The sequence below is a fragment of the Aplidium turbinatum genome, chromosome 3, assembly GCF_918807975.1.
Source record: "Aplidium turbinatum chromosome 3, kaAplTurb1.1, whole genome shotgun sequence".
Lineage (NCBI taxonomy): Eukaryota > Metazoa > Chordata > Ascidiacea > Aplousobranchia > Polyclinidae > Aplidium > Aplidium turbinatum.
Genome location: NC_137474.1, coordinates 3,895,906 through 3,922,129, shown reverse-complemented (window position 1 = coordinate 3,922,129; position 26,224 = coordinate 3,895,906). Strand labels below are relative to the sequence as shown.

At 38.6% G+C, this 26,224-nt stretch overlaps 1 protein-coding gene across 1 annotated transcript in view; it reads left to right on the top strand.

Annotated features, from left to right (window-relative positions):
* The window catches only part of LOC145767267 (exportin-7-A-like), a 34,297-nt gene extending 14,337 nt beyond the window's left edge, over positions 1-19,960 (top strand). Inside the window, exons 6-25 of the mRNA XM_082579059.1 lie at positions 405-580; positions 2,672-2,816; positions 3,069-3,266; positions 4,245-4,366; positions 4,888-4,987; positions 5,576-5,666; positions 5,964-6,099; positions 6,864-6,972; positions 7,249-7,322; positions 7,576-7,720; positions 8,244-8,346; positions 8,689-8,779; positions 9,301-9,493; positions 10,239-10,347; positions 10,664-10,878; positions 11,395-11,533; positions 11,838-12,046; positions 12,465-12,563; positions 17,256-17,392; positions 17,483-19,960. Of these exons, the coding sequence (XP_082435185.1) occupies positions 405-580; positions 2,672-2,816; positions 3,069-3,266; positions 4,245-4,366; positions 4,888-4,987; positions 5,576-5,666; positions 5,964-6,099; positions 6,864-6,972; positions 7,249-7,322; positions 7,576-7,720; positions 8,244-8,346; positions 8,689-8,779; positions 9,301-9,493; positions 10,239-10,347; positions 10,664-10,878; positions 11,395-11,533; positions 11,838-12,046; positions 12,465-12,563; positions 17,256-17,392; positions 17,483-17,609 (2,718 nt within the window). The 3' untranslated portion in view covers positions 17,610-19,960. The remainder of the gene's footprint in view (positions 1-404; positions 581-2,671; positions 2,817-3,068; positions 3,267-4,244; positions 4,367-4,887; positions 4,988-5,575; positions 5,667-5,963; positions 6,100-6,863; positions 6,973-7,248; positions 7,323-7,575; positions 7,721-8,243; positions 8,347-8,688; positions 8,780-9,300; positions 9,494-10,238; positions 10,348-10,663; positions 10,879-11,394; positions 11,534-11,837; positions 12,047-12,464; positions 12,564-17,255; positions 17,393-17,482) is intronic.
* The last annotated feature ends 6,264 nt before the right edge of the window (positions 19,961-26,224 follow it).

Below are 26,224 nucleotides of genomic sequence, written 5' to 3'. Positions count from 1 at the left end.
GACAAATTGTCATAAATGCAATTTTGTAAAAATATTGTTAGGGCATTGCTTTGTTTGTGAGATGTCTAAATTTAAAGTAAAATAATCACTGTAAACACAAATTTTCATACAAACTTCAATAAATTACTATTTGCTTAGTTTTGCTTTAACCAGTCAACATAATATTTTTGCAGCTAAAAGGTGTATTTTTCAAATGCTTTGTCTACCTCTGCAATGTACAGTTACTGTCAATTTTTCCGAAACTTGTTATAATTCAGACTCTCATAAACATGTAAAAATAAGTGCAACCAGTTTCTGAAGTTGTAATTTAAAATCTCGCTGAACTTTACCATTTGTAGTGAGTATCCTATCGGTGGGAAGATAATATGTGGCAATTGTAACATTGATACCATTTCATTTTTCAGTGCGCATTATTATCAGCGGTCTTGCAGCTGACTCTGGGTTGTTTAACATTCGACTTCATCGGGACGTCCTACGATGAGTCTGGCGATGATCTTGGGACTGTACAGATACCAACCGGGTGGCGTTCTGCCTTTGTTGACCTGAGCACCTCGCAGCTTTTCTTGAATTTGTACAATGTGTAAGTTACTCCTCTTTCGTGGTATTTCAGGTATAACTGTGTCACTTAGACGTAGTCAACAATTTTGAATTCATGTGTAGTGCAATACAAAACGTGGACACTCAGTGGGTAAAATTAAAAATATGTTGCTGGCATTAAAGGCATACTAAATAAAATTTTCAAACGGGAATTAAGCATTAAAATGCGTAAATTGAACATTCAAGAATACAATTAAAAAAAAAATTACTGAAAAAAATTTGTTTTTAATGGCACTGGCAAGGCCCAAAGTCCAATGTTTCATTTATTTTTAATTTTTTCTAAATGACCAAAAAGTGGAAACGCTTCTCGAGAATACGTCACTATCGACAGCAATAACAAAAGCCACGTTACCACTTCTGATGTTTTAATATCAGACCTGATGTTTTAAGCAAACTGTCTGATGTTTTGATGTTGAAATCTGATGTTTTGATGTACGTACATACATACATAGCCTACAGTTGAATCGCCCGCAGTAATAACTATTGCTCGATCAACTGATTGCTAGGCTATAGTGACGTAGACTGTACTGTCGCACGCTTTGCTGCTCACGCCCATTCCCGTTTTGAAAGCTCTGACAAAAGCACGCGCGGAATGTTGACCTGATCGCAATGAGGCAAAATTTTATTGAAAATCGTTTTATGGTAGCATGTTAAACACAAAGAACGTGTACAATCGCCAAGTCAGGTTTTTCCTTTAGTATCCCTTTAAGACGACAACGAAAGACCACACGATCAGTGAAGTGATTTTCCACCCTTGCAAGACATTGAAAATAGTTATAGGTATCATAAGTGTCATGATATTTAGCAGCTAAGTACCCATCGACCACGACCTTGTTCGCCACTCTACCATCCGACATCACACGTCTTCAGCCTTGATTGTTTTCTTTCTCTATCTCGAACTTCTGTGATCATTCATCTCATACAATAGGGCTAGCCGACTTCCCATCGAATGGGATCGACTGGACAATTTCTGCTTTGCTAGCGATCGGTCGGTCGGTGATGAAGTCACTGAGCAACTTTTTTTCTGTAACACCATAAGCTGTGTGGAAAAAAGTGTGTTTTTTTATGCTGCTTATTGTTAGACAGGCGTGAGTGCCCCTCAGCCGTCTTCGTATGGGCATTGGGCATAGGGTTTTTCCGCTTAACCATGCACCAATGGGAAATGGCTTCTTCCAGCGAATGTGGTGCCGAGGAACAGACCGCAAACCACACCACCAATGATTGTAGTATCATTGTACCATCATGCCACCTAACAGAGTGAAAGGTCTGCGCGTCATGAATGGTTAAACTGGCTACTCTCTAGTTACCTTCCGTTTTCCGGTGTTATTCGGAATTATCATGAATCTAAGGTGATGAAAGGATAGACTTTCGGCCTCAGAGGCTCACACGACAACGATGATTATTCTCTTTTTAAAATGTTAGTTCCTCATTTTATTTTCCCGTTTTCGTAAACCAAACTATTTTTTTCTTCACAGTGTATGCTTCTTTTTCTTTGTTAAATCTATGGTCATGCCTCAACCTATACCGTTTCGCCAAGGCATCTGTTTTAGTCTACTTCGATTTTTACACTTAGATGTTCTTATCTGTTACTTCACAATATGCTTCAATGAGCGTGTATGGCTGACAGGTATTCTGTTTTCATACCTAGAAAAGCCCTGATTGAATTTTATCTGAGTTGATCGACAATATTTCTCACTTTGATTGAAAAACTTGCTTTTTAGGAATCTTGTAACGTAAACACAAAATCTGATTCGATCGACCAGTTGAGACGTGGCGATCGACCCGTTGGCCACCCCTGTCATACAACAATACTCTCATGAACCAACCTTTATCATACTTTTGTAACACGAGGTCTCCTCTACTGGCAATACATTTGAAATGGAATCAACGCCCATCAGTTTCTTTCACTCCGCAACTGGTATTATATAATATTGCCGATGCTGTTGAGGTGCAGAGGCCATAACAGCTGCCCACCTCCATCCGGCGTGTGTTATATTATTGTTTTCAGCACAACGAGAAAGTCCTAACTTGTTTGCAGATCAGTTTGACAACAAGTTTAACATTTTTTTTCCAGCCTTCCGGTATCTCTTTGCAAGAATGTCGTCTCCTGTCTGGTTCAGATTGTTTCGGTACGGCGCTCTCTTTTCAACACCAGCGAGCGCTCCAAGTTCCTCGCGGACATCATGAGTGGGACAAAGGGAATACTGGAAAATCCCCAGGTACTGTGTGTTCATCATGTATACAGATTGGGGGTGTCAATTTGTCAATTTCAGGATCATTTTTTTTCTGAATTCCGTTTCACCATTTGTGAACTTCATTGTGTTTTGTTATACTTTTTTAATGTCAATTTTTATCCAATGGAAAGAAAATAAACTCAAAATATTTCGGTTTCTTAAACTTTATTGACGTCATCAATCGAAGCAAGATCGGTTATGTCTTGAACTGAACAGTAAAAAAATATTTGTTTTTAGAAATTATCAGATGAAGCAACCTTTCACGAGTTTTGTAGGATGCTGGCAAGGCTGAAGGCCAACTACCAGCTTGGTGAGCTTGTCAAAGTGGCTTGTTACTCTGAATGCATCCAGCTCATCGCAAACTTCACCGTGACGTCTCTAAGAATGTGGCACTTTTCTCCCAACTCCATTCATTATCTGCTCAGTTTATGGCAGGTATGATGTTGTCGCAGTCACAGGTGTTTTTATGGAGAAAACTTTCGTTTTGCCGTTTTTCTAGCCACAGTTGCAAGTAACTGTTGATGCCGGAATGGCCCGTTTCGGTGAGTCCGATTCGGTGAGTCCGATTCGGTGAGTCCGATTAGGTGAGTTCCCTATTCGGTGAGAGTCTTTTTCGGTGAGAGCCCTATTCGGTGATTTTTTTTAAATTATTGGGTACCATAGCCTAATTATCATTGCCGTTATAGGGTTAGGGGTTAAGGGGTAGGATTAAGGGTTAGGGTCTGGGTTAAGGGTAGGGGTTAAGGGTTACGGGTTAAGGGTTACGGGTTAGGGATTAGGGTTACGGCTTAGGGTCTTATTTCAACGTTTAGCGACGTTAAAACGATGTAAAAGCGGCAATGATAATTAGGCTACGGTACCCGATAATTTTCAAAAAAAATTTCAAAAAAATCACCGAATAGGGCTCTCACCGAATCGGACTCACCGAATAGTAGCAGACCCTGTTGATGCACACTGAGATCATGTTGAAATTTCCAGTACGATTTGTGCTAAGCAAATAGAAAAAGGGCAGGTCGTGTAGTAATCAAAACGAGTGCTGAAAAAATTATAGCAAACTTAACCAACTTCCACAACAGATGTTGCTTTGCAATAGATTGAGCTTCGCTTTTAGCAGCATGATTGTAGCTTACTTCACAACGTAGATATTAATGATCTGTTTTAGCCTGATGCTGCGAGTTCGCTGTGGTAATAGCGAATTGCAATAGCTTTCGGAACACAGTTCCCTAGTCGTGTGCTATGACGATGTTGCTTTCCTTCGATTAATTCCATTATTTCAAGCCACTGTACTTTCATCCGCCGATTGGTCAGATACTTTTCCCTGAGTCACACTCCATCACCTTGATTGCTGAAGCTGCAACTTAACGTTTATTGACGTTTAATTATTGCAATCAGCAAAGTTATATTTTCCTTTAGAGAATGGCGGCAAGTGTTCCTTACGTCAAAGCTCAGGAGCCCCACCATTTGGAAAACTACATGCCCGAAGTGCTGAAAGCATACGTGGAGTCTCGCTTGGATTCAGTGGAAATTATTCTCAGGTGGCGTTTATAGTATGTTTGCCTTGCCTGTGTTATTGTCTTTGTTTGAAGTACAAGTACCTTTGCCTCATGCCTTGCAGATTGTTTAACTATATGGCAATGGTTGAGCGCTACGGAAATGTCAGTCACTAAATTTTCATGAATTCTGTAACAAACGTTATTTGGGTGGTAGAATAGTAGTGAGCTGAAAAAGCATGCGTTACGTCTAGAGTACAGCCACAACTCACGAATCTAGATGTCCTGCTGTCTAACAATCCCTTGGAACCGGTTTCTTTCGATGATTTTTACCTCTTTTCTTTTAACCCCGACAATCAGGTTTAACAAACCGACATAATGTGACGAAAACGAGGTAGGTCGCTTTGACGAATCTGAAATGAATGTATTCTGCATTGCAATCACATCCGTACTTGTGTTGCTCATAGCGGTCGCTGGCTTTTGAGTTGGCTGGTCGTGGTTTATGTTGATAACCAGCCATTGAAGTGTGTGGGAATTTAACCGTCCAGTGTTGGTGAACATTGTAGGGATGGGTTGGAAAACCCTCTGGAAGACATGTCCTTCATCAAGCAACAACTGGAGCAAATATCAGCGATAGCCCGCTGCGAATACGTCGCCACATGTCGGGTAATTAAATGTTAAACGATTTTTGAATGAATATCTCTCCGTCTGATTTGGGATCGTTGCACTCGCTAATATAATATTTTTTTATTAGTAAAATCAGAAAGAATTATTTGACTCAGCAATTGTTGTCATAACAAAGCTTGCTTAGCTAAAGATCCGATGTTGGATTCTTGGTCTGTATACTTGCCACAGTATGATCTAACTGACATCAAGCCCTTGTGTCTTGGTTTTTGGCAACGTTGCCTCACTTCTCGCGTTATGGTACTACCCTCTTGCTATGGCCGCTTTTCACTAGACCCATTCTTTTATACAATTTGTCCCATTTTGATGTGACCACCTACTGGGTCATTTGGCTTGACTCCTTCGATTCTAAGCGGAGTTAACTTTATTTGTTGTCTTTTGAATCGTAATAGAGTGATTTGTTACAACTGGAAGTTGGTACAATCGTTTGTTCTTTTCAGAACGTAGAAGAACATTTTGCGCAGTTGCCTAGACTAATAAATGTGCTTTTTGTGCGTTATCGCCTTATAACTTGTTCGCATTGTGTTTCTTTCCATCCCTAGCGATTATATTTGCTGCTTCCATTCACAGCTTCTTGTTCAACTCTTTGATGACGTGGCATCACAATTGGAGAAGCTGTTGCTAGGCAACGTTGACAACCAGCAACTTCTGCTGCCAATGGGTGATTTCTTCACAACTTTTTTTTATTAATTTTAAAAATTAATGGTTTGTATTGTTGTCGAATGTGACACTAAAAGTGTGGAACTTTAATGTTTTAGGCTTACATGATTGCCAATTAACATAGCTTTAATTAACAACTATGTGTGAATTTGTTTTATAAATGTGACCAATGGAAACTTTTACTTAGCTGCAGGTTTTCACCACCGCAAACTAAAAGTGAACTCAGTGTGAGCATGGATTCAGTAATAGACCTGCTTCGTAATAAGAACTTCAACTTAACTTTGTTCAACTTGACCAGGAAAACTAACTTGGATCATCCACCTGGTGGGGGCAGTAATCGGGGGGAGGGTCTCATTCGCGGCCACAGACGACCATGACTCCATGGATGGGGAGCTTGTCATCAGAGTTCTCCAGTTGATGGCTGCCACCGACAGGTACAGTGGTACACCCTTGCCAGTCCAACTCAGAACTTTTCAAACTTTTATATTCTCCAATCCATGTTACTTGTTGCTGAGAATAATTTTTTATACGACCCTCTAATAGGTAGTGTACTGTACATGTTGACTGCAGTTTAAAGTATAAGTTAGACTTCCTCCGATAGACCGACTCTAGTTTCGTAGCCCTCAAAATGGCAATTTGCGATCCCACTTGGTTTGGCGACTCATAGATTGAGGTGCCCTGGTCTATGCCGTAAATGTGCTTTATTAAGTTTATGTTACAGCTTCGGTAGAGAGTTTGTCTTGTTGAACCATAGGCATACGAAGCCGCGCAACGTTATCAAGTTTAGCATATTTAAAGATTATTATATTTACAAAAACACAAAACTACGCAACAATTAAATATCGAACGTTTTCGACATCACAAGATGTCCTCTTCAGGAATAACATACATACAACTTAACTACATCTGAATAAAATACAATGGTTAACTAAATCTATAAACAGGAAAAGACAAAAACTGCACAGTACTTCTGACTAGCTCAAACTCAACGATAGGCTCCACAAGAATTTTAATTAAGTTTATGTTCTTTAACAGTTGTCAATGTGCAACAAGAGACTAGGATCTCTTTTGTAGGATTTCTTTTCAAAAGTGATTGACTTTCGTAAAGTTCAGGAAATTTGATGTTGGATTTAATGCATTTCGGTGTTTCATTCTTCAAGCGTTACCTTTACAACCTGAATTGAATTTGTTTCTGCAGACGACTTCCATCTGGGAACGGTTTCATCGTTATAGAACTCGCCTTTTTGTCGTTTTTTGAACAATTCCGCAAGATTTACGTTGGAGATCAAGTGCAAAAGACATCAAAGGTAAATTGTTGTTAAATTGTTTTGATTCGTGCACATTTTAAATGTAAGATTGCAATGTAATAAAAGCTTTTTCATACATTTCCAATTATAACATAAAAGTACACATAGACCTGAAAATGCCTGAAATAAAAACAACCACTCGTCTTATGGGGCATTGCAGTAGAATGCGTACAAGCCTTTTTGACAACCACTATCAGTTATAGCAAATGCTGTTAGCTCAGTTATGTTGAATAAGAATTTTAAGTTTTTGTCAACCCGCTGACACTTTCTTTGCAGTTGTACAAAAGATTAAGCGACTCTCTGCAACTCGGGGACGACTTGGCAGTTCTCAGTGTGTTTGTTTCAAAAATGTGAGCTACGTTGCTTTGTTGTTATATTTATGTTTTTTCAATGCCTATACAAACTTAGTGATACATTTTAAACAATACAATCCATTTAGAACCAAAGTAACATTGTTTTTTAGAACCTCTTGAAGCACCGATTTTTGAAGTTGTGCTTTGCAAAGCGATAGAAACCAAAAATTGCAAAGACATGGGTTAATAACGTAAAACGGATATTCCTGAACATTTATGAATGATATTTCTAAATATTTTCCATTTTCAGCATCACCAACCTCAAGTACTGGAGCCACAATGATGAAATAATCTCAAGGACTTTGCATCTTCTTAGCGACCTCTCCATCGGGTTCAGCTCTGTGAGGAAGTTGGTCAAGTTGGAAGCGGTTCAATTCTTACTGGATGACAATCCGGTACTGAAGAGTATTCGATTTTTTTTTTGGTAAAACAAGCCCCCAACCAAAGCTCTGTCATTTTGTCGTTGTTGAGATTTGTATTCTTAACCTTTTTATAACTTTTGTAAAGTTTGAAGTATGATAAATGAATCATTCATTAATCCAATGTAGAATACTCAAAACAGCAGCAACGATATTATGCAGTGTTTAAGCTTGTTCACACCTCAAATTGCTTCCTAATCAGTTCAGATCTGTGATTCTGTCATTTATAGTCAAGTTTCTGCATGCAGGAAATGTCGTATCGGCCCAATTAAAGAGTTCACTCTGTAGTAGCGATTTTGATAGCTGCTTAGGTCTGTTTTATCTTTAATTGTTTCTTATCACTTTAAATTCTGATTCTGGCCGCACTTCTGTGTCGTATTGAATATTCATGTAACTGCAGACAGTGCACACCGTTTCGAACTTCCGGTCTCGTCAGTGCAGTGTTTACATAGTGTATATCTTCTGTGCAATCATCCACTAAGATGCTTCCTTCATTCAGACCAAACACTTTCCCTTCCTCGGCGTCGACTCAAAGATATCCGACCTCCGATGCCGGACCACGTTTTATACGTCACTCGGACGCCTCCTGATGGTAGATTTAGGTGAGTTATTGCGTCACAATCTCCTATCTTTGGTCTTCCTCGTGTCGTTTTTTAACTTCGTTTTGCAACAACTAGTTTTGGTTTAAATTCTTCAAAACGCGATAATGCAGAAGACGTTAGAATTTACGTCTTTAAACGCCCGTTTGTCAGGAAAGTAAATAATATTAGTTTGAACTGCTCGATACTTTTTTTAGCAAATATTCATTTAAATTTTAAGTCCAATGTTCTGCTTTACAATTTATCATGACAACATTCCCTAACAGTAAATCAGCCCAGTTTCGATGTAGACAAAACTGACTTCCTAGCTGGGTTGCTTCTGAATAAGAGTTGCCATTTTTTTAGGCGAGGATGAAGAAAGATTCCTGAGATTCATGGCACCAATGGCCGTCACCTTCCAATCGCTGGAGCGGATGGTTCAAACCACCAATAGCAGGCGAGTTACACATTAGCAACGGTATGCTCATTTGCTTCGTTGGCCCAACAAGGTTAGGGCTAACTGAAGATCTCATCCGACGTTGGTTCGAGCCTTGGGTTGCACAGTTTGAAGTCTACCATTTTTTTTCATGTATTCTTTGTTAACGATTTAGTGTTTAGACTTTAGTGGTTCTTAACGATTTCATCCGATTGAGGGCCGCTGCACCACCAGCTGTTGTATCCATCATCCTACCACTTGGGTGCGCTGTACTGAAAAATCTTTTCTATGACACTAACGAATGATTATCAACTGACTCGGTATTTTTACACCACAACCATTTTTGCCATTAAAAAGTTTCTTCATAAAATGTACACCCGTGGTACACCCCTCTCTGAAAGAGACTTCGCTTTTATGTTGGCAGAGAGAGAGAGAGACAGAAGCCAAAGTTTTGTGTTGTTTCACAATTCATAACAATCCAACCATTTCATGGCTGTTCATCGGGTGTAGCATTTGATTGACGTTTTATATTCTCTTTGCAGCGGCATCAATAATCGTGCTATCCGCACACTGATTGGTGTAACGCGAGACTGCCGGGGATTGGCCTACGCTTTCAACACTAAGAACAGCTACGCGATGCTCTATGACTTAATCTGTCCCACGTTCGTCGACATTTTGCAGAAAGCTGTTGAAATCTGGTACGCGGACCCCGCCCTAACAACGCCCATATTGAAGGTCACACCTATTGCTTTTAAATATCTTATTCAAATCTTATAATATATCTACAGTATATAAATAAGATACTAAAAAAGCCGCCTTCACAGTAGTGCAAGCTTCCGAACGTAGCGAATTTTATTTACTTGTTTTGTTTAATCGTTCGGTTGCATCTTAAATGAAGGATCCGTGTATAACTTTTCATTCTTAATATCACATCGAGAAACCGGAAAAGAGGTGAAGAGATATCACCGTCTACTTTACAATTCAAAATAACTTTGCGTTTTAACATCGTACATGACTTTCCCTGCGGTGAGATAGCGCAGCGGGTCAGGCGCTCGCTTTCCAATCACGCAATCCTGGTTCGACTCCCGGCTTATGCTGGTTGTTGACAAACACCGCTCACCTCTACTCAGGGTGTAATAAGTTAGGTGGGCGTAGTTGCTGAAGGAAAGGCGGCCGAGAGAAAGGAACTGGCCACCCTACTCTCGTTAGTGCAGAAGGCTTAGGCGAGAATCACACCGAACATACAAAACTGAATACAATTTCGCGTGCAAATGGTAAAAGGAAACCAACATGCGCTATGTTTGGTGTGACGTTTTTGTATGCTGAAGCATGGCTGAAAACAGTATTGTATGTTCGGTGTGAATCTCGCCTTAGTGTGATGAGAACCTTGTCTTCTCATGCCCCGAAGCTCAATGACAGGTCTCTACAAGCTACAAGACACAGATCGCCACAACTTAAACTTTTTTCATTTTCTTTTTAGTTATTCACTGAGCTGGTATTAAACCGAGGCCAGCGTTTAAGTTTCGACGTTTCGTCACCTAATGGAATTCTCCTCTTTAAGGAAGCAAGCAAGCTAGTGTGCACTTATGGTAGGCTCTTCAGAGATAAATCATTTGTTTTGTGATTTTGCGGTTGAGTGTTTTTTATAAACATGTTTACGTGTTTGTCTAAACGCCAAACAAGTTTAGCTTTTGTGGCGCTAACTTCGATCTGAGAAGTTTCTTTTAAAGCATAATTCTTACAATTTCTCATTCCAATAAATGATTGAGATCTGTTCACAGTGCTAGCAGTCGGAAGTTGTCTTTTATAATGAAGTTATATTGTGTGTGAGTTTTAGACAAGCGAAGAAGATTCTTCATACAGGGAACACTTCAAATGCTTTGTATTGTATATTTCAATATTCAGGTACTCGACTTTTGTCCGTTGGGGAACCCCCGAAACAGCAGTTATATTCACATCGTTTGAAGGGAATCTCGCTGAGTTTCAAACTTCTGAAGAACGCCCTGTCCGGAGGTTATGTCAACTTCAGCGTTTTCCGTCTCTATAACGATTCGACACTAGATGACGCCCTTCACGTGTTCATTAATCTTGTGATGTCTGTGCGAGGGAGTCATCTACTGGTAAGATTGTGTGGAGGCCGTGAGGGAGAGAACTTGTACATTTCGGAGCATTAATTATCCCCAAACTGACTTTGTGCCCTTAAAAAGTGGTGACTCTATTAGATAACTGGAGTCTGGAGTCGGACGACTGGAGTCTAATTAACAACATTAATAACCTCAGAAAATTAAGATATTTCGGACGTATAGCAAGAAGCAACTCGTTTGAAAATTTCATGTTGACTGGGATGGTGCGAGGGAAACGAACAAAGGGACGACGAAAAATGAAATGTTTTGACATCAAGCAAATTACAGGAATAAAAAATATGCCAGAAGTACTAGCAAAAAAAAAACGAACACGGAAGGAGTTCATATAGAAGGCCACAGCTGTTCAAATATGATTAATTTGGTGAAGAAGATATCAGCTAAAAGACAAATGGGGAGCTTAGCCACCCCCATTCACAAAGCCTGCTAAATTGAACTTATCAAAACCGCTAGAACTTGCTCTGGCTTTTCTACATAATGTCTTTGTGTTTCCAGGAGTTTCCAAAACTCAGCCAATCATATCACAGCCTTCTTGAAGTTGTTATGCAGGACCACATGAAGTTCATCACCGGGTTGCCTTCTTCCGTTGTCCATCATTTGCTAGAGTCGATCACTGCCGGGTTTACCGCACTTGGTGAGTCACTGGGTTCAAAGCTGGTTTGTACTATACCCAGACAGCTGATCAATTTTTTTACATTTATTTAATCAATGTAAAAAATGGTTAATTTGCTTTCTGAGTAGCTGCTGGTTCACATTGGTTGCTGTGATATTGGATTAATAAATAAAATCACTGGGAGTGTATTGCCAGCAATTGAGAAATTGCTGCAACTAAAGTTTAACAAAATTTTTGTGTCAAAAAATGCAAGTTACATGGAAATGTTGCCACTGGCTTGATAAAACTATACTATTCATGTGTATGGCTTTCATCTTTATCACAGACACCGGCGTGTGCACTTGTTGCTGTACAGCCATGGATTACTTCGTTACGTTCTTATTCCGAATTGCCAGTCGCTCGAATAGTTTCACAAGTGGGAAAGTCCCTGCGTTGCCAGCAACAACCGCAACACGTCATCGTGACGACATAGAGCGGCAACGGGAACAACACTTTCTTCAGATAATGCACGAAAGACCTGAAATTTTGCAAAAAGTAATAAAATCATTGTTGGACATTAGTTTTAGAAATGTGGTGGTTTTTTGATCTTTTTGAAACTTTACTGGAATTTTTTTGTTGTTCATGAAATCAAAGGGTTTGATATTGTGTTGATCTTAACTTAAAAGGATGAAGCTTAACATATTTTTATACCGTTAAACTTTCGTACATTTTTTTGCTTGTTAATATTATCTCAACAAAAAAAAAGAATTTCAAACCGAACTGTTAAAATGTTTACCATAAATGAACAAAACTTCATCTACAACAGAAAGGTCAATAGGGTTATATAATATATACCTAGCAACGGAGTGTAGCAAAAATTAGACGCTTGTTCCACCTATGAACCCTCATAAGCATCACACCACGAATTACTCCACCCACTATACCAGTATAGTAATCCACTAGCTTGATGCAGGCTCTGTCAACTGTCCTACACACGATTATGTTCGAAGATTGCAAAAACCAATGGAGCATGTCGAGACCTCTGCTTGGCCTTATTCTTCTTAACGAAGAGGTAAAGGGCTTCCAGGTTTTTTAAAGCTGAATTATTTGATTGAATTTTCGTATTGAAAATGTCAACTTGGGTTTTACTTTTAATTCTTTCTGCCGTTCTGCGAGGATTTACTTACACCACAGTATATTTACTAGGGTGTTTCATTTTTTCACCATTTTTGAAATTCAAAATGCCTGGGGTCCCATCTGGTGGTATTTGGGGTAAAAAGTTTACACCCCAAATTTTTTTCAATTATGACGTCATATTGAGGTGGTCCACGAGGTTTGAAATTTTTGGGCCTCAAAATCTCGAAATTTGGCCGTATCTCCGGAACCGCTCATCATAGATCGACAAAATTAGTATCAAAATGCGTAGAAGGGTCGGTTTCCTATACCTGATGTAGAGAATATTAAGGTCTATCTGCTTCAGAAAAAAAGTTATTACAAAAAATCTTATTTTCGGTGTATTTTCTCCTGATGAACAGAGATCAGGTGATCAAGATAAGAAGTTTTTCTGTATTTTTCCATCTTAGAAGCTGCTGTTGCGTAATAATAATCGTTGTTCGTTTTGCAAGAGATGAAATGGTAATTTGAAGGTATTACTATCATAATATTAATGTAACTATTGAGGAAGAGGTATGCTGCTCACCTGCTTTAGATTAAGTGTCATTATGGCATTAAGGTCAGGTATTAGTAAGTTGATGCAAAACTTCATGGAATTGGAGAGAAATGTGCTTCCCCTGAATTCAGACATAGTCAGTCACTATTTTTACTTGAGGAAGAAAGTAGCCGAAACTAATCCTGAGTTTTTTAAGAAAATACCCCATTTCCAAAATTTAAAAGATGAACTGCTGAAAGATGTAGTTGGCATATGGAACAAAGCTGGTCTTCCAGTGCTTAGCAAACAGAGAAACCTAGCACTTCTAGCATACAATCTGCCAAAGCATCGGCACTACTATGTTTGAAACAGAGAAAAAGAAATGAAGTAGCTAGATGTCTACACAGTAGCGAAAGCGAATCTGATGGGGATATGAATTGGGAAGATGATAAGGAATACGAGCCTCTGAAACCAGCTGTTTGGGGAAAAGTGTACAAGAAAGTATATTATTTTTCCATAAATGATAGAAGTTGTGTACTTGCTGATCGTAGGATGACTTCGGTACCCCAGCAGTCAGACCTTATGAGGTCGGTTCTTGGAAAAGATCAAGTAGCTGCAATGCTGCATCACCTTCGACAGTATACCGCCAGCGACAAAAAACGAGAGAAAAATCTCTGATGGAAAGTGAGAACCTTCTCAACTCAACTTCTGCCATGCAGTTATGTTATGATGGGCGCGTTGTCGATAAAATAGATCGATACGTTTTCTTGGGCCAACTTGTTGATGATAATGGCATGAAGCACGAAAGTGTGCTTGCTGTTAAATCTTTTCCCAAAAGTGTGTTGGTCACTGCAGAACTGATTTTTGGCACCATCATCCAGAACGCTTGCAGAGTTCACCTATCCCAAGTATATTCAGTCATGGCTGATACGACTGCTCTCAACACGGAAAAAAGTCCGGAGTCAATACTCGACTGGTCAATTATTTTAATAATGAAGTTGGTCATGATATTCATACCCTTTAATGCATGTTCTACATAAACGAAATATATCTTTCCCATGTCATTTCTTTTGTGGACGGTGCCAAGAAGAGTCCCGGAGCAATGCAACATGGGGCTTTGCTTAACCAGATAGCAAGACTAGGCAAGCCCAGTACTGAAACCTTAACACCAACTATTATTCCGCAATAACAGCTTCTCAGAGTGCAAAAATACAGAAAAACTTTTATCTTGATCACCTGATCTCTGTTCATCAGGAGAAAATACACCGAAAATCAGATTTTTTGTAATAACTTTTTTTCTGAAGCAGATAGACCTTAATATTCTCTACATCAGGTATAGGAAACCGACCCTTCTGCGCATTTTGATACTAATTTTGTCGATCTATGATGAGCGGTTCCGGAGATACGGCCAAATTTCGAGATTTTGAGGCCCAAAAATTTCAAACCTCGTGGACCACCTCAATATGACGTCATAATTGAAAAAAATTTGGGGTGTAAACTTTTTTCTCCAAATACCACCAGATGGGACCCCAGGCATTTTGAATTTCAAAAATGGTGAAAAAATGAAACACCCTAATATTTACATCCTCATTGTGATGGCTTGGAAATTAAGTTTTTGGTTAAAATGTGACCAATTAAGAATTAAATACATGCAGAATACACAAGCATATACTTATACAAATGTAACACAGATACTGTCTAATGTCTATATATGCACCGCTTGTTTGAACAATTTGCAGTGTCATTTATATTCATTGTCGACTACAACAGAAACGTGATAACTGATAATGTCACAGCTTACACCCCACCTCAGTGTATGATGGGCACTGAGGAAATAATTCTTGTGATATTTACTTGAGGTTATGTGGCCGAGTGGTGAAAACATCTGCGCGATGGTCAAAAGGACACTGTTCGACACCTATCATGAGCATGTGGCTATGCCTTGGCAAGACATACCAAAGAACATCAAAAAGCTGATTGCATGTCTCTCTGCTGCTTTTTGTTGTCTGTTACGTTGTATCTGTGATCGCGGTGAACTACTATGTGTTGTCGAATGGGCACGAGATAGAAGCATGTTTATTAGGGTGTCCCACTTTTAGGCGACTTTTCAGGAAAATTAGGTTCGGGTCAAATTCTGACTGGATTTTCGTCACTGATTTCAAAAATGACGTTATTTTTTTATTATGACGTCATCTTGATGCGCCAGCTAGCGGATTTTTGCTATTTTGGCCTTATCACGAATATGGTAAGAGCTAGAGAGTTGGAACTTGCGCCAAAATGACCGAAAGGGACGATATACTATTTGTTGTCAATACAGTATGAAACGCTAACTGCAACAGAAAAGGAGTTATTTTGAAAAAACATGTTTTTGGTCATTTTTGGACAAAAAAGTGAAACATGGCAATTTTGCTTGAGTTTTGATGATGATTTGTGATGCTTTTATTTCGATTGTTTAGCTGCGCCACCTTGTTTAAAAATTAAGTACAGTGGTACTAGCTTAACAATAGAATATAGTGACGCTTTTATTTCGATTGTCATGTCATAAACAGTAGGCCTATATCCTAAAATAAAAATGATGCAATGTTGCATCATTTTTGTTTGGGATATTTTGCAAACAAGATTCATAAATTTTGTTTGGCAGATGGTGGTTTGATGAACAGAATTAAGAAAATACCAAAACCTAAGCCCCAACATCTGAAAATCCGACAAGATTGTAAAGTTTCCATCACAGATATAGCCGCAAATCATTTAAAAGCCAAGATCTTATGGCTTTCTGAGCATAAGAAAGAAGCTGAAGATTCATCTTTTCGGAGCGACCATATGTGTCTTCTTGCTCTGGCAGCTGATTTATTGATGGATGTTCCAGGAAATTTGAAACTCCCACTTTTTTATCGTCAAGAAGGCGTATCCCATGCGCGTTTGGATAACAACAGCGAGTGGTTACTTAAGAATGCTGATTTTTGGGTATTGTGTTGAGCCTCAGGATATCCCTAAACTTCAACGTATGGTTTCTTTCATTGTTTGTATTTATTTGCCAGCATCTTTGGTCATCCATCTTAAACCTTCCGCTGCTGAAGGTCCCTCAATTGTACTGTTCACAAGAGATTTATAACTTGCAGATAAATATGTTGATGAACCAGTATTCAACGCTGTTCTGATACATCGTTAAGCATGCATCTTAATGGTTGAGCACTAAAAACGTTGCTTTAAGTTCCCACACTGAAGCTCCGCCTTTTGCTGCTGATGCGGTAAGACAGAAAAATTTTCCAAGAACGTTGATATCGAGCAGACGCTTTTGAAGTGTGGCAACTTACGTGATTTTTACTCCGAAGAAAGTCAGATGGCTCCATGCATAGCATGTTTTTCGTCTCCATCAGTGTTTTGGCGTATGATCGACAACAACGACAGAGCGCTTCATTGGAAGACTGAAAGGCGTTGTGAACGGCTTGATTCGAGATGACCAAGATGATTTGGCCAAAACAGACTTGCGCGTTTGTGCTGCTTTGCACAGTATGGTGTGATAAATAATCCCATTGAACTGTGTTGTGTTGTTGAATGGTGGTTTTGTTTGATAGATTTTTGAACTAAATGACCAAGGGTTTAACGTTTGCTAGTATTAGTAATTGCAACATGCATGCAAAAATCAATGCTGAGGTAATTAATTGTAAATACAATATGCTAGTAGACTACTACCAAGTACCACTGTACTTAATTGTTAAACAATGTGGCGCAGCACAGCAACTTAATCGATATAAAAGCGTCACTGTAGCAAAATTGCCATGTTTCTCATTTTTTTGTCCAAAAATGACCAAAAACATGTTTTTTCAAAATAACTCCTTTTCTGTTGCAGTTAGCGTTTCATATTGTATTGACAATAAATAGGAAATCGTCCCTTCCGGTCATTTTGGCGCAAGTTCCAACTCTCTAGCTCTTACCATATTCGTGATAAGGCCAAAATAGCAAAAATCCGCTAGCTGGCGCATCAAGATGACGTCATAATGAAAAAATAACGTCATTTTTGAAATCAGTGACGAAAATCCAGTCAGAATTTGACCCGAACCTAATTTTCCTGAAAAGTCGCCTAAAAGTGGGACACCCTAATGTTTATTGTTGCAGTACCTTGGCTCGATAGAGAAGTCGCTTTGTGATCCCAGCCTCGATCACGGCCGCCTTGATCCCGAGTCTGTGTCCAGTATCTTCCGCCAGTTGATGAACGGAGTTGACAAGAACCTGCATACAAAGACCAGAGACAGGTGACTTGTAGTGCACGGTAATAACATTCCGCAACGTTATTATAACGATAATTTTTTTCCCAAGTTTGACATTGTGGCACATTTTTTTAGATTCACTCAAAACCTTTCCATGTTTCGAAGAGACATTCATGACGTCATCAAGACGCAGAACAATCGATCGTCACCTAACGGAGAATGTCTTGATTTGACAGTTAATTCGTCACGGATGATGACGTAGCAATGTTTGAGTGACGTGCCTGCCAATGACGTAATCATGTTCACTTCTGACGCTGTCGCCGTCCAAGACCAGATCTGCTGCAGAGACTTTGATTAGATCTCGGCTGGCCCGTGACGTAACAGGTTGATGACGTGATCGTGACGCAATGAAGCTATGCATTTTCTCAACTGTGACCTGAGTACTTTGAAAACAGTTCATCCAAGAGGCGTTGTGTTGTCGATAGTCACAACCCGGGCTCCAAAATCAGTCATTTTTACAGTGATTCAACGTCTGTAAACGTTGAATCAATGTAAAAACAACTGATTTTGATGCCTGGGATTGTTTGCCTTTAGTCCACCTCGTTTACGCTTTGACAAGTTGAATTGTTGAACTTCTCGTGACAATTGCCTAATGACGTCACACCCTCATGACAATGCAGACGCAGGACAAACACAGATGTTGACAATCCACAGTTCGACTCTACTAGCCTTAATTCGATATTTTCTGTAATCTATATTTGTAATTTTTCACAGCGAGAACAGCAATTTGCTAACATCTCCAACTATTTTTTGAAACGTTCATTATCTCCTAACGTTCTTTAAAAAACCCTCATCCAAACATGCCGACAGAATTCTGCGTCGTGGTGCTTTATATTTGTAATGCGCTTTCTGTTTCGTACTGCTAGTAATTGATTCCAGTTGGTTCGTTATGGCCCGTTTCAATTGGCAACACTGTGCTCAAAAGTGTATTGCTATGTTGTAGGAAGCCAATGCAATTTGTGTGAGGAAGCAGTACGTCAACTTTTTCATGTTACAACTATAATGTCCATTCAAAAACATAATGATTTACATTTAAGCCGCGGTAGCTAAGCTGTCTCTCAGTGAGCTGGCGAAAGAAGACTTGAATAAATTTTTAAGAAAATAGTTTAGCACAAATTTTTTCCCACTTATCACATTTATTGTATTCACACTAAATGGAGCTGCAATAAATTATGCTCATTCGGACCCATGCTCCATGCACCCATGCTCATTCGGACAAGTATCTGACCTACTGTCAACACAAATTGGAAATTGCTTCTATATCACAACGCGTCTGCATCGTTTTACGGTTTAGTTTTCCAATTGCAAAGATTTGTACATGCCACTACCCAGACAGCAAAATCCGTCGTTATTGCATTGATTCAAAGTCTACAGACGAACGAATGACGAAAAATGACGGATTTCTATGTATTGGATAAAGTAAAAGTTCAAAGGAAAGTTTTCGTTTTTGCTGTCAGACCAAAGTTTGTTGTTATTGACTTTATTTTGATGTATAAGTAACTGAACAAAATGTTGTTACGATACGATTTAGTCAGGTTCACCACTTAGCGAAATACTTTGGCGTGGTTTGATCAAATATACTGTAGAATACCGTCAATTGCCAAGCTTGTAAAGTTTGTGAATTTAGCCGTTTATAAGCTAACTATTGTGCCCAGGGCTGTGGAGTCGGAGAGATTTTGGCGTGTCTGGAGTCGGAGTCGCTCAGTTATAAACCGAGGAGTCGTAGTCGTATCTTTTTGCCCGATTCCACAGCTTTGTCGGGGCTAAGGAGTCGAAGAGGTTTTGGCGTGTCTGGAGTCGTAATCGCTCAGTTATAAACTGAGGAGTCCGAGTCGTATGTGTTTCGCCCCACTCCACAGCCCTGGTTGTGCCCCTTATTTTGATCTTGCGTTAATGTGTATTCAGCTGACAAAATAGTTTATTTACATCGATTTTGTTAGCTGATCAATGAACGATTGAACGTGGCAGTTTCATATTTTTAAAGCGAACCTTCATTTCTGGTCTCGTTTTGCTGATTTTTTTGCTCAATTTTTGATTTTGAAAATAGGTTATCCATGACGAACCAACACACTCAGTTTTTTCCCTTCATTTTCGAAGCAATAAGTCGCTGTCGGCATAAATCAGCGGTTCTTAACCTTTTGCTTTGTTGGCACCACCTTGAAATTACCAATCAATTCTCGCACCCCCTCCTAGAATTGGTTGAAAAGTAATAGTCGCCTCATGTCGAAATTTTTGTTGAAACCTGGTAATACAACTTTGCTTCTTACGTCATATTGTAACAAACCTTGATCATTCAGCACCGCCTTGGCACAGGTCTCGCACCCCTGGTTAAGAACCCCTGGGTTAAATTGTTCTTGTCTGTTGTATGACTTAACCCAGACAGCTAAATCTGTCGTTTTTACATTAAGTTAACGTCTGCCGATGCTTCAATGTAAAAATGACGGATTTTGGTGTAATTTTGATTGCTCATATTTTTTAATTGTCTTCCCCATGATAGGTGCTACTGCAGTGTTTGCAAGTCAACATTCTTTTAATTACAAGCACATTGATGGCTTTGTCACGTCATTTTGAGTCTACTCACCAATGTTGCCAGGTTTTAACCCGGAGGAATTCGGACAGTTATGGTCTAAAATTCGGACATTTTAGAACAAAAGTATTCTATTTTTGTTGCATCACTTGAATGATAAATCAAAGAAAATCCAACATAGGGAATTAAATAAATGTCCGAATGACTGGCTATCTGTCGGAGTGTATAAAAAATTAGGCCATTTATCGTTTTCTGTCAAAACTTTAGGCCATCCAGCAACCCTGCTTCTCACAACACATTGTTCTGTTTCCTCATCTGGGATCGTAGTATATTTCGACTTCCAGTAAAGTTCATTGACATTGCCAAAGCGCCCAACTTGCATCAGAATGCGAGCACTTCCAGAATGGGCTGTAGCCTACGAATATCAAGCGGGGTGTGCGCTTGAGCAGCGCACGTTAAAGACTGCTTTCCATGCAACGGCATCTAATGGATGGAATTATTCCTCGGCAACAAGACTTCAACAATCGGAAACTTCACTCTGTCAAACTCGGTGACCGTGCCTGCGTCAGTGATTCAAAACCTCTACAAGTATGCGAAACTGCCAGGATTAAGCTCTGCAAGAAGCTTTCCCAGTAGGGCAAAGTGGGGCGTGTTGTCACAGCACGATTTGCATGTGATAACCCAAGCGTATAACTACGAGTTTTCAATGGAAGGCATAGTTTTCGGTTCTCTTTCGTACAAGCAGTGAAGGTTAATAAATTTGTCACCATAACAGAAATTATGAGCAGTGCCATTGAATTTTGGGCAAAATCGGGTTTTATAACTAAACTAAAAAATGGTCTGGCAAACTAAGGTATGATCATAACTGATCAGGAAAGATACCATTCGTTTGCTTTAAGCCTGCTCTTTTCATCATACCAAACAGATAAGACATGCAAGTAGAGCTGTCTACACATGGTTGTTGAAACCACGTGATTTCATACCACGGGGCGTGTTGTCACAGCTGTGACTACAGGCCCCGTGGTGTGCATTTTTGATGTTAAGAAACATAAAAAAATATTTTTGCTTATACAACGAGGTAATATGCGTATTTGTTAAAATACAACGTTTTTTTAGAAAAAAAAATTAATATTAGATAAATGATACACACCTATTTGATACTGACACATAATTCTCAAGATGACATTTTTATTGCTTTTGACAATGGGCATAAACTTTTTACCAACATGTTGTAAATTAATCTCTTTGCATTTCGCATATTTTTTTATTCGTTCAGCCTGTATTAAAACCATTTTTTATTGATTTCTGTGATATTTTAATCATAAAGCATGTGCAGAAATTTTGTGACAACACGCCCCGGGGTGGGGCGTGTTGTCACAACCCATTTGCTTGCATTAAACATGCATTTATGTAAAAACGAAATAATCTAGAAAAACTTTAGCTGTAGCATGGCCACCTGGAGATGCGGCCTGATTTGCCACATTTTGCAGATTAATTTTGATTACAGCTAGTGCTAGTGTTTGACTGACATTTTCTGAGATGCTTTTACTTTTTGCGGCTTCCTAATGACATAAAACTTTTTTGTTGCCTTGGGGAAGCAATAGCAAATGAGAAAAAGTAAGTTGAAAAACGCAAAATCAGACTGTTATTGAAAATTAACAGTCTGACTAAAATCTTCTAAATCAAATTTTCTTTGTTTTTCAATAATGAAAGACATTGTCACGCAATTCTAACAGGTGTTCAAAATTGGTGATCCAATGTTTCATGTTTAAACAGGTTTGACACAAGTCTTACGAACGATGGTGCAATTTTGGCTCATTTTTAGGAAAAATTCCATGACGTAATACGCTAAGATTCAGTAGACCTGAACGGTTTTTATATGACGTTTGATTAGGTGAACAATTGTCTGGAACAAAAGTATAAAGTGATTCGAGTAGCCTGCCTGCTGCATCAGTCTGTGCAATTTATCAAACATCAAGACAGAAATTCATAATGGATCAGATGAACGTGAAAATAGTTTTAATTAAACCTGTGGTTAACTCTTAACCCCTTTCGATAGTAGAGCCGCGCCTAACACCATTTTAAGACTAACCGTTGTAATTCCGCATCCAGCACACACAACAGTAGCGTAAAAAGAGGTACTTTTGGACCTGAGATCATTGTGGCAAAGAACAAACAAAATATCGCGTTATTTTTTGGAGTTATATTGTTTTCTTTAGAGGTCTCTTGTTTGGGTGTGGCCGAGCTTATCCGTGCCGGGCTCAAGTTTGCACCCCTGAACTGGGCTGTCTGATTGAGTTCAACTCTGGGAATGTGAGCTTGCTCAACGCGTTTCCAACAGATTTCTGCATTCCGTGGCACGCCACCTATAATGCTAGCAAATAACTGTCTCTGTCACTACCGCTGAAGTGGTTGTCGTTCCTAGGCTGAGAGAGGAATAACTGTGACTGTGTTCACCATCATGTTTTATGACAGTAGCCTACACAATATAAGCTCACTACAATTTAAACTTAGAGGAACGCGGAAGTAGGCTACGCACAGTGATTAATAATTCAATCTGATTAGCTAGAACAGAAAAATCATTTGGTCATCCAGTCAGCTGCTCCCTCAACGTCTGCGCACCGCCTGAAAAGACGTCGGCTCGACATCGCTCCAGAACACTTGGCTGCTTTCTTGGTACATGTCAAAATGTGATAGTTCAGTTCAGTTGTTTTTTTATTTCTGACCATCATATCAAAAACAATACACGTCAACATAGCAAAGGTAGAGAAAAAGGTAGAAGCGACAAAACGCGAACGTTAAAACGTGCTTGTGAGTTGTGACCGAAGTAAGTTATTGAGTTGAGAAATTTGGCACGGTCGCAACACCTTCAGAAAAATTTAAGATATAAAGGGAAAATAAAAAAAAGAAACTGTTACAAAAAATAAAATAAACAACGTATATTTAAGCTATAACTTTATTAGCCCAAATAACTTGAGCAGATATATATTTAAGATTTGTATGGACAGTTGCTATCAAGATCGGCCATGGTGCGTTATCAAGAGTGCTGATGGTCGTGAGGGGAACACGTCTTGATGCGTTTAGCTCATAGCAAAGAAGAGCAAGGCAGGCAAAGAAAAACCCCACAAAAAAATCCTACCACGGGCAAAGCCATTTCAAGCGCAACGCACCAGGCCTTGCACGACTCACAAAATAGATACAACTTGGCGATACGAATCAATGACGAAAACAAATAAAACAAACTAGCAAAAACAACATCATCATTTTGCGGAAATTCAATTTATACCCAGAGAAGTTATGTCTTGAAGATATCAAGCGTGCTTTGATATAAAGTTGCGTTGATAAAGCGATAATTTTATACCCCACTCAGCTAAACTCGTCACCTCCACACCGATCCAACGTTAGCAACGTTGAATTAATGCAAAAATGACAGGCATCGCTAGCTGGGATGTAGTAGTGGCATGTCACAGTAATATGAGAAATTTGTGTTACCATATGTTTTACACGTTAAACCATAATAGAAGTGAAAAAAAAATTCGACATATTACGTTAGAAAAAAAAGATAAACAAACAGACAATAGCATGACGATAGGATAAGTTTACTCGATAGCTAGGCTACATCTTCCTTCGCTGCTTCTCGTTGTTATTGATGATGAAAGTCTAGTTTTTAAAACGTTAGTTAAACATGAGTTTAGTATTTACATTTTGAGCTCTTTATTTATTTTTATCAAACCGCGGATGAAACTACTGTAGCCTACATAATTTTTTGCGCTTTTGTGCATTAAATATTATTTGGTAAAGCTTTGGTTGAGAGTTTGCTTTGTTGAATCATAGACAGACAAAACAAAGTAACTTTAGCGGATTTCATATGTTTTATTACGAAGAGGTATAACATAAATAAAAATTTAACTTAAACGTTTTCGACACACGTACGTGTCGAAAACGTTTGAGTTCATTTATTTATTACTTGATAGAGGGCGCTAATTGTAAATTGCATAGCAACCAGTATCTTCAGTTTAGTTCGCGCCTCAATAAGTAATTTTTCTGTCAAAACATTGGGATGAGGTGTTGGAATAGGCTACTGTTTAACTGCATATGCAAACAAGATATCTACTAGGTTACTACTGATAGATATCCAATATCCATTTGTACTGTTACATAAAATAAGTAATGATACTGAAGTAAATCTTGAGAAAAACTCTAACCCTTAGAAAAAAGTTTAAACCTTTAATAGTAGGCTACCCTAACTCTAAGCGGTGTTTAGGTAGTAAGTTTGACTTATTCAAAATTCGGATTGTTGACTTGCTTTTTAAATAGAAATAATGTCATTGAAAATCTTAAAAATAAATATAAGATTAACTACCGTATAGACCAATGAAAACCGAATACGTATGACTAAAGAACTGTTTAAGATTGTTACAGTTATATGCCACTGTTATGTATGATGAAGCTTAGCCTAGCCATGTATTTACACATATCAAGTGGCTATGTTTTTGTATTTGTTTGTTAGATATATACTATTGTCACAGTTCTTTCTATCTCTTACACGTAAAGAGATATTAGAAAGATTGATGACGTAGTTTATTGGGATATCAAACATTAAAAAGTCAATTAAACATCAAACACCGGTACTTCTACTTCTGAGATTGTAAATTGCTTCCAGAAATACAGCAAACTTCTTCGTCAACTTCAAAATAGATATACGCTAGGTACTAGGGTCAATGTGCATGTTTGCGACTATCAAGGTAATTATATCAACTTCACAAATTTGTAAATATTTTGCAATTGAAAATAATTTGACAGAACATTTTTTTATTTATCAATAATAATGTTATATCAACTTGTGTTACAAGTTTTATCTTTTTACGCTAACTATGTGACTTGTTTTTTTTGGTTTTCAAATTACGTTTTTAAAAAAAAATCAAGGTAATTATAGGAAAATAAATAAAAAATGTCATTTTGACTTTCAAGCGGTGGGCTATAAAATAAATATGTCAACAAGAAGTGCTTTTATCAGGGTCTGCATATTGTTGCTATCATCGCATTATTTATAGCACATTCAACAAAAGGTGGTGGGATGGCGCAGCGGATAAGGCGTTGGCTTTCCAATTATGCAAACCTGGTTCGACTCCCGGCTTACGCTGGTTATTGAAAAACACCGTTCACCTCTACCCAGGGTGTAATAAATTGGGTGGGCGTAGTTGCTGAAGGAAAGGCGGCCGAGAGAAAGGAACTGGCCACCCTACTCTCGTTAGTGCCGAAGGCTTAGTACAATGAGAACCTTATCTTCTCATCCCCCAAAGCTTGAATCAAGTATGGGACCCACCTTTACCTTACCAACAAAAGGACGACAAAAAATTAAATATTTTGACAATATCAAACAAACTACGGGAATGAAAAGCATGCAGGAAGGACTGATAAAAACAAAAGACAGAACAAAATGGAGGCAGTTCGTATGGAAGATCACATTCACAGCTGATCAATCTGTTAAAGAAGAAGTTTATTTTTTGGTAAAGCTGATTCAATCAGGTTTTGCGGAGGTGCTCCCTGATAGATACTAAAAAAGCTCATATTTAGATAATGTTGGGCACCTCTGAATAAAATTGTCTCATTTGTGTACACTAATTTGTTGTGTTATGAAACATAGCTGCCCTAGTAGCTCGTAGTTAAGTGCCTAAGTTAACAACCAAAGAAACTAGATTACTAGAAGTTCAAATGGTGTTAGTTTGACTTTTGGGTGTGTGCTTGATTGATGCATTTAAAGGACTGGGTAGCAGTTTTGTTGACCTTTTGACCTTTCGCTGCCACCCTTTTTGTGCCACCCAAACTATTTGACATTAATGTTTGTTGTGTTTGTACAAATTTTTTTCTTTCTTGCCAACAAAAACAAATAAACTGAACTTTCCATTTCAGTGACCCTAGTGGATGCAATAATGCAAAACAACAATACTTAACAATCGGAAACTTCACTCTGTCAAACTCGGTGATTGAACCTGTGTCAGCAGTTAAAAGCCTCTACAAGTATGCAAAACTGTCAGAATTAAGCTCTTAAAAAGGCTTTCTCAGCCCGAGGATAAAGATTCCTGCAATCAATCATAGTTGTATGAGAAACACTTTGGTAGCCAAAGGTCCGTTGCCAAACCATGTAAATGTATGCTAAATATTTATGTCACCACAAAAAAATGGATAAACATCACTCCAAGAATTAATCAACTGACCCTAAAAGATTTTAAACGTCATATTAGTTAAAGTTTCATTCAATGGTTAAAATAGAATACCATGAGGTGTCG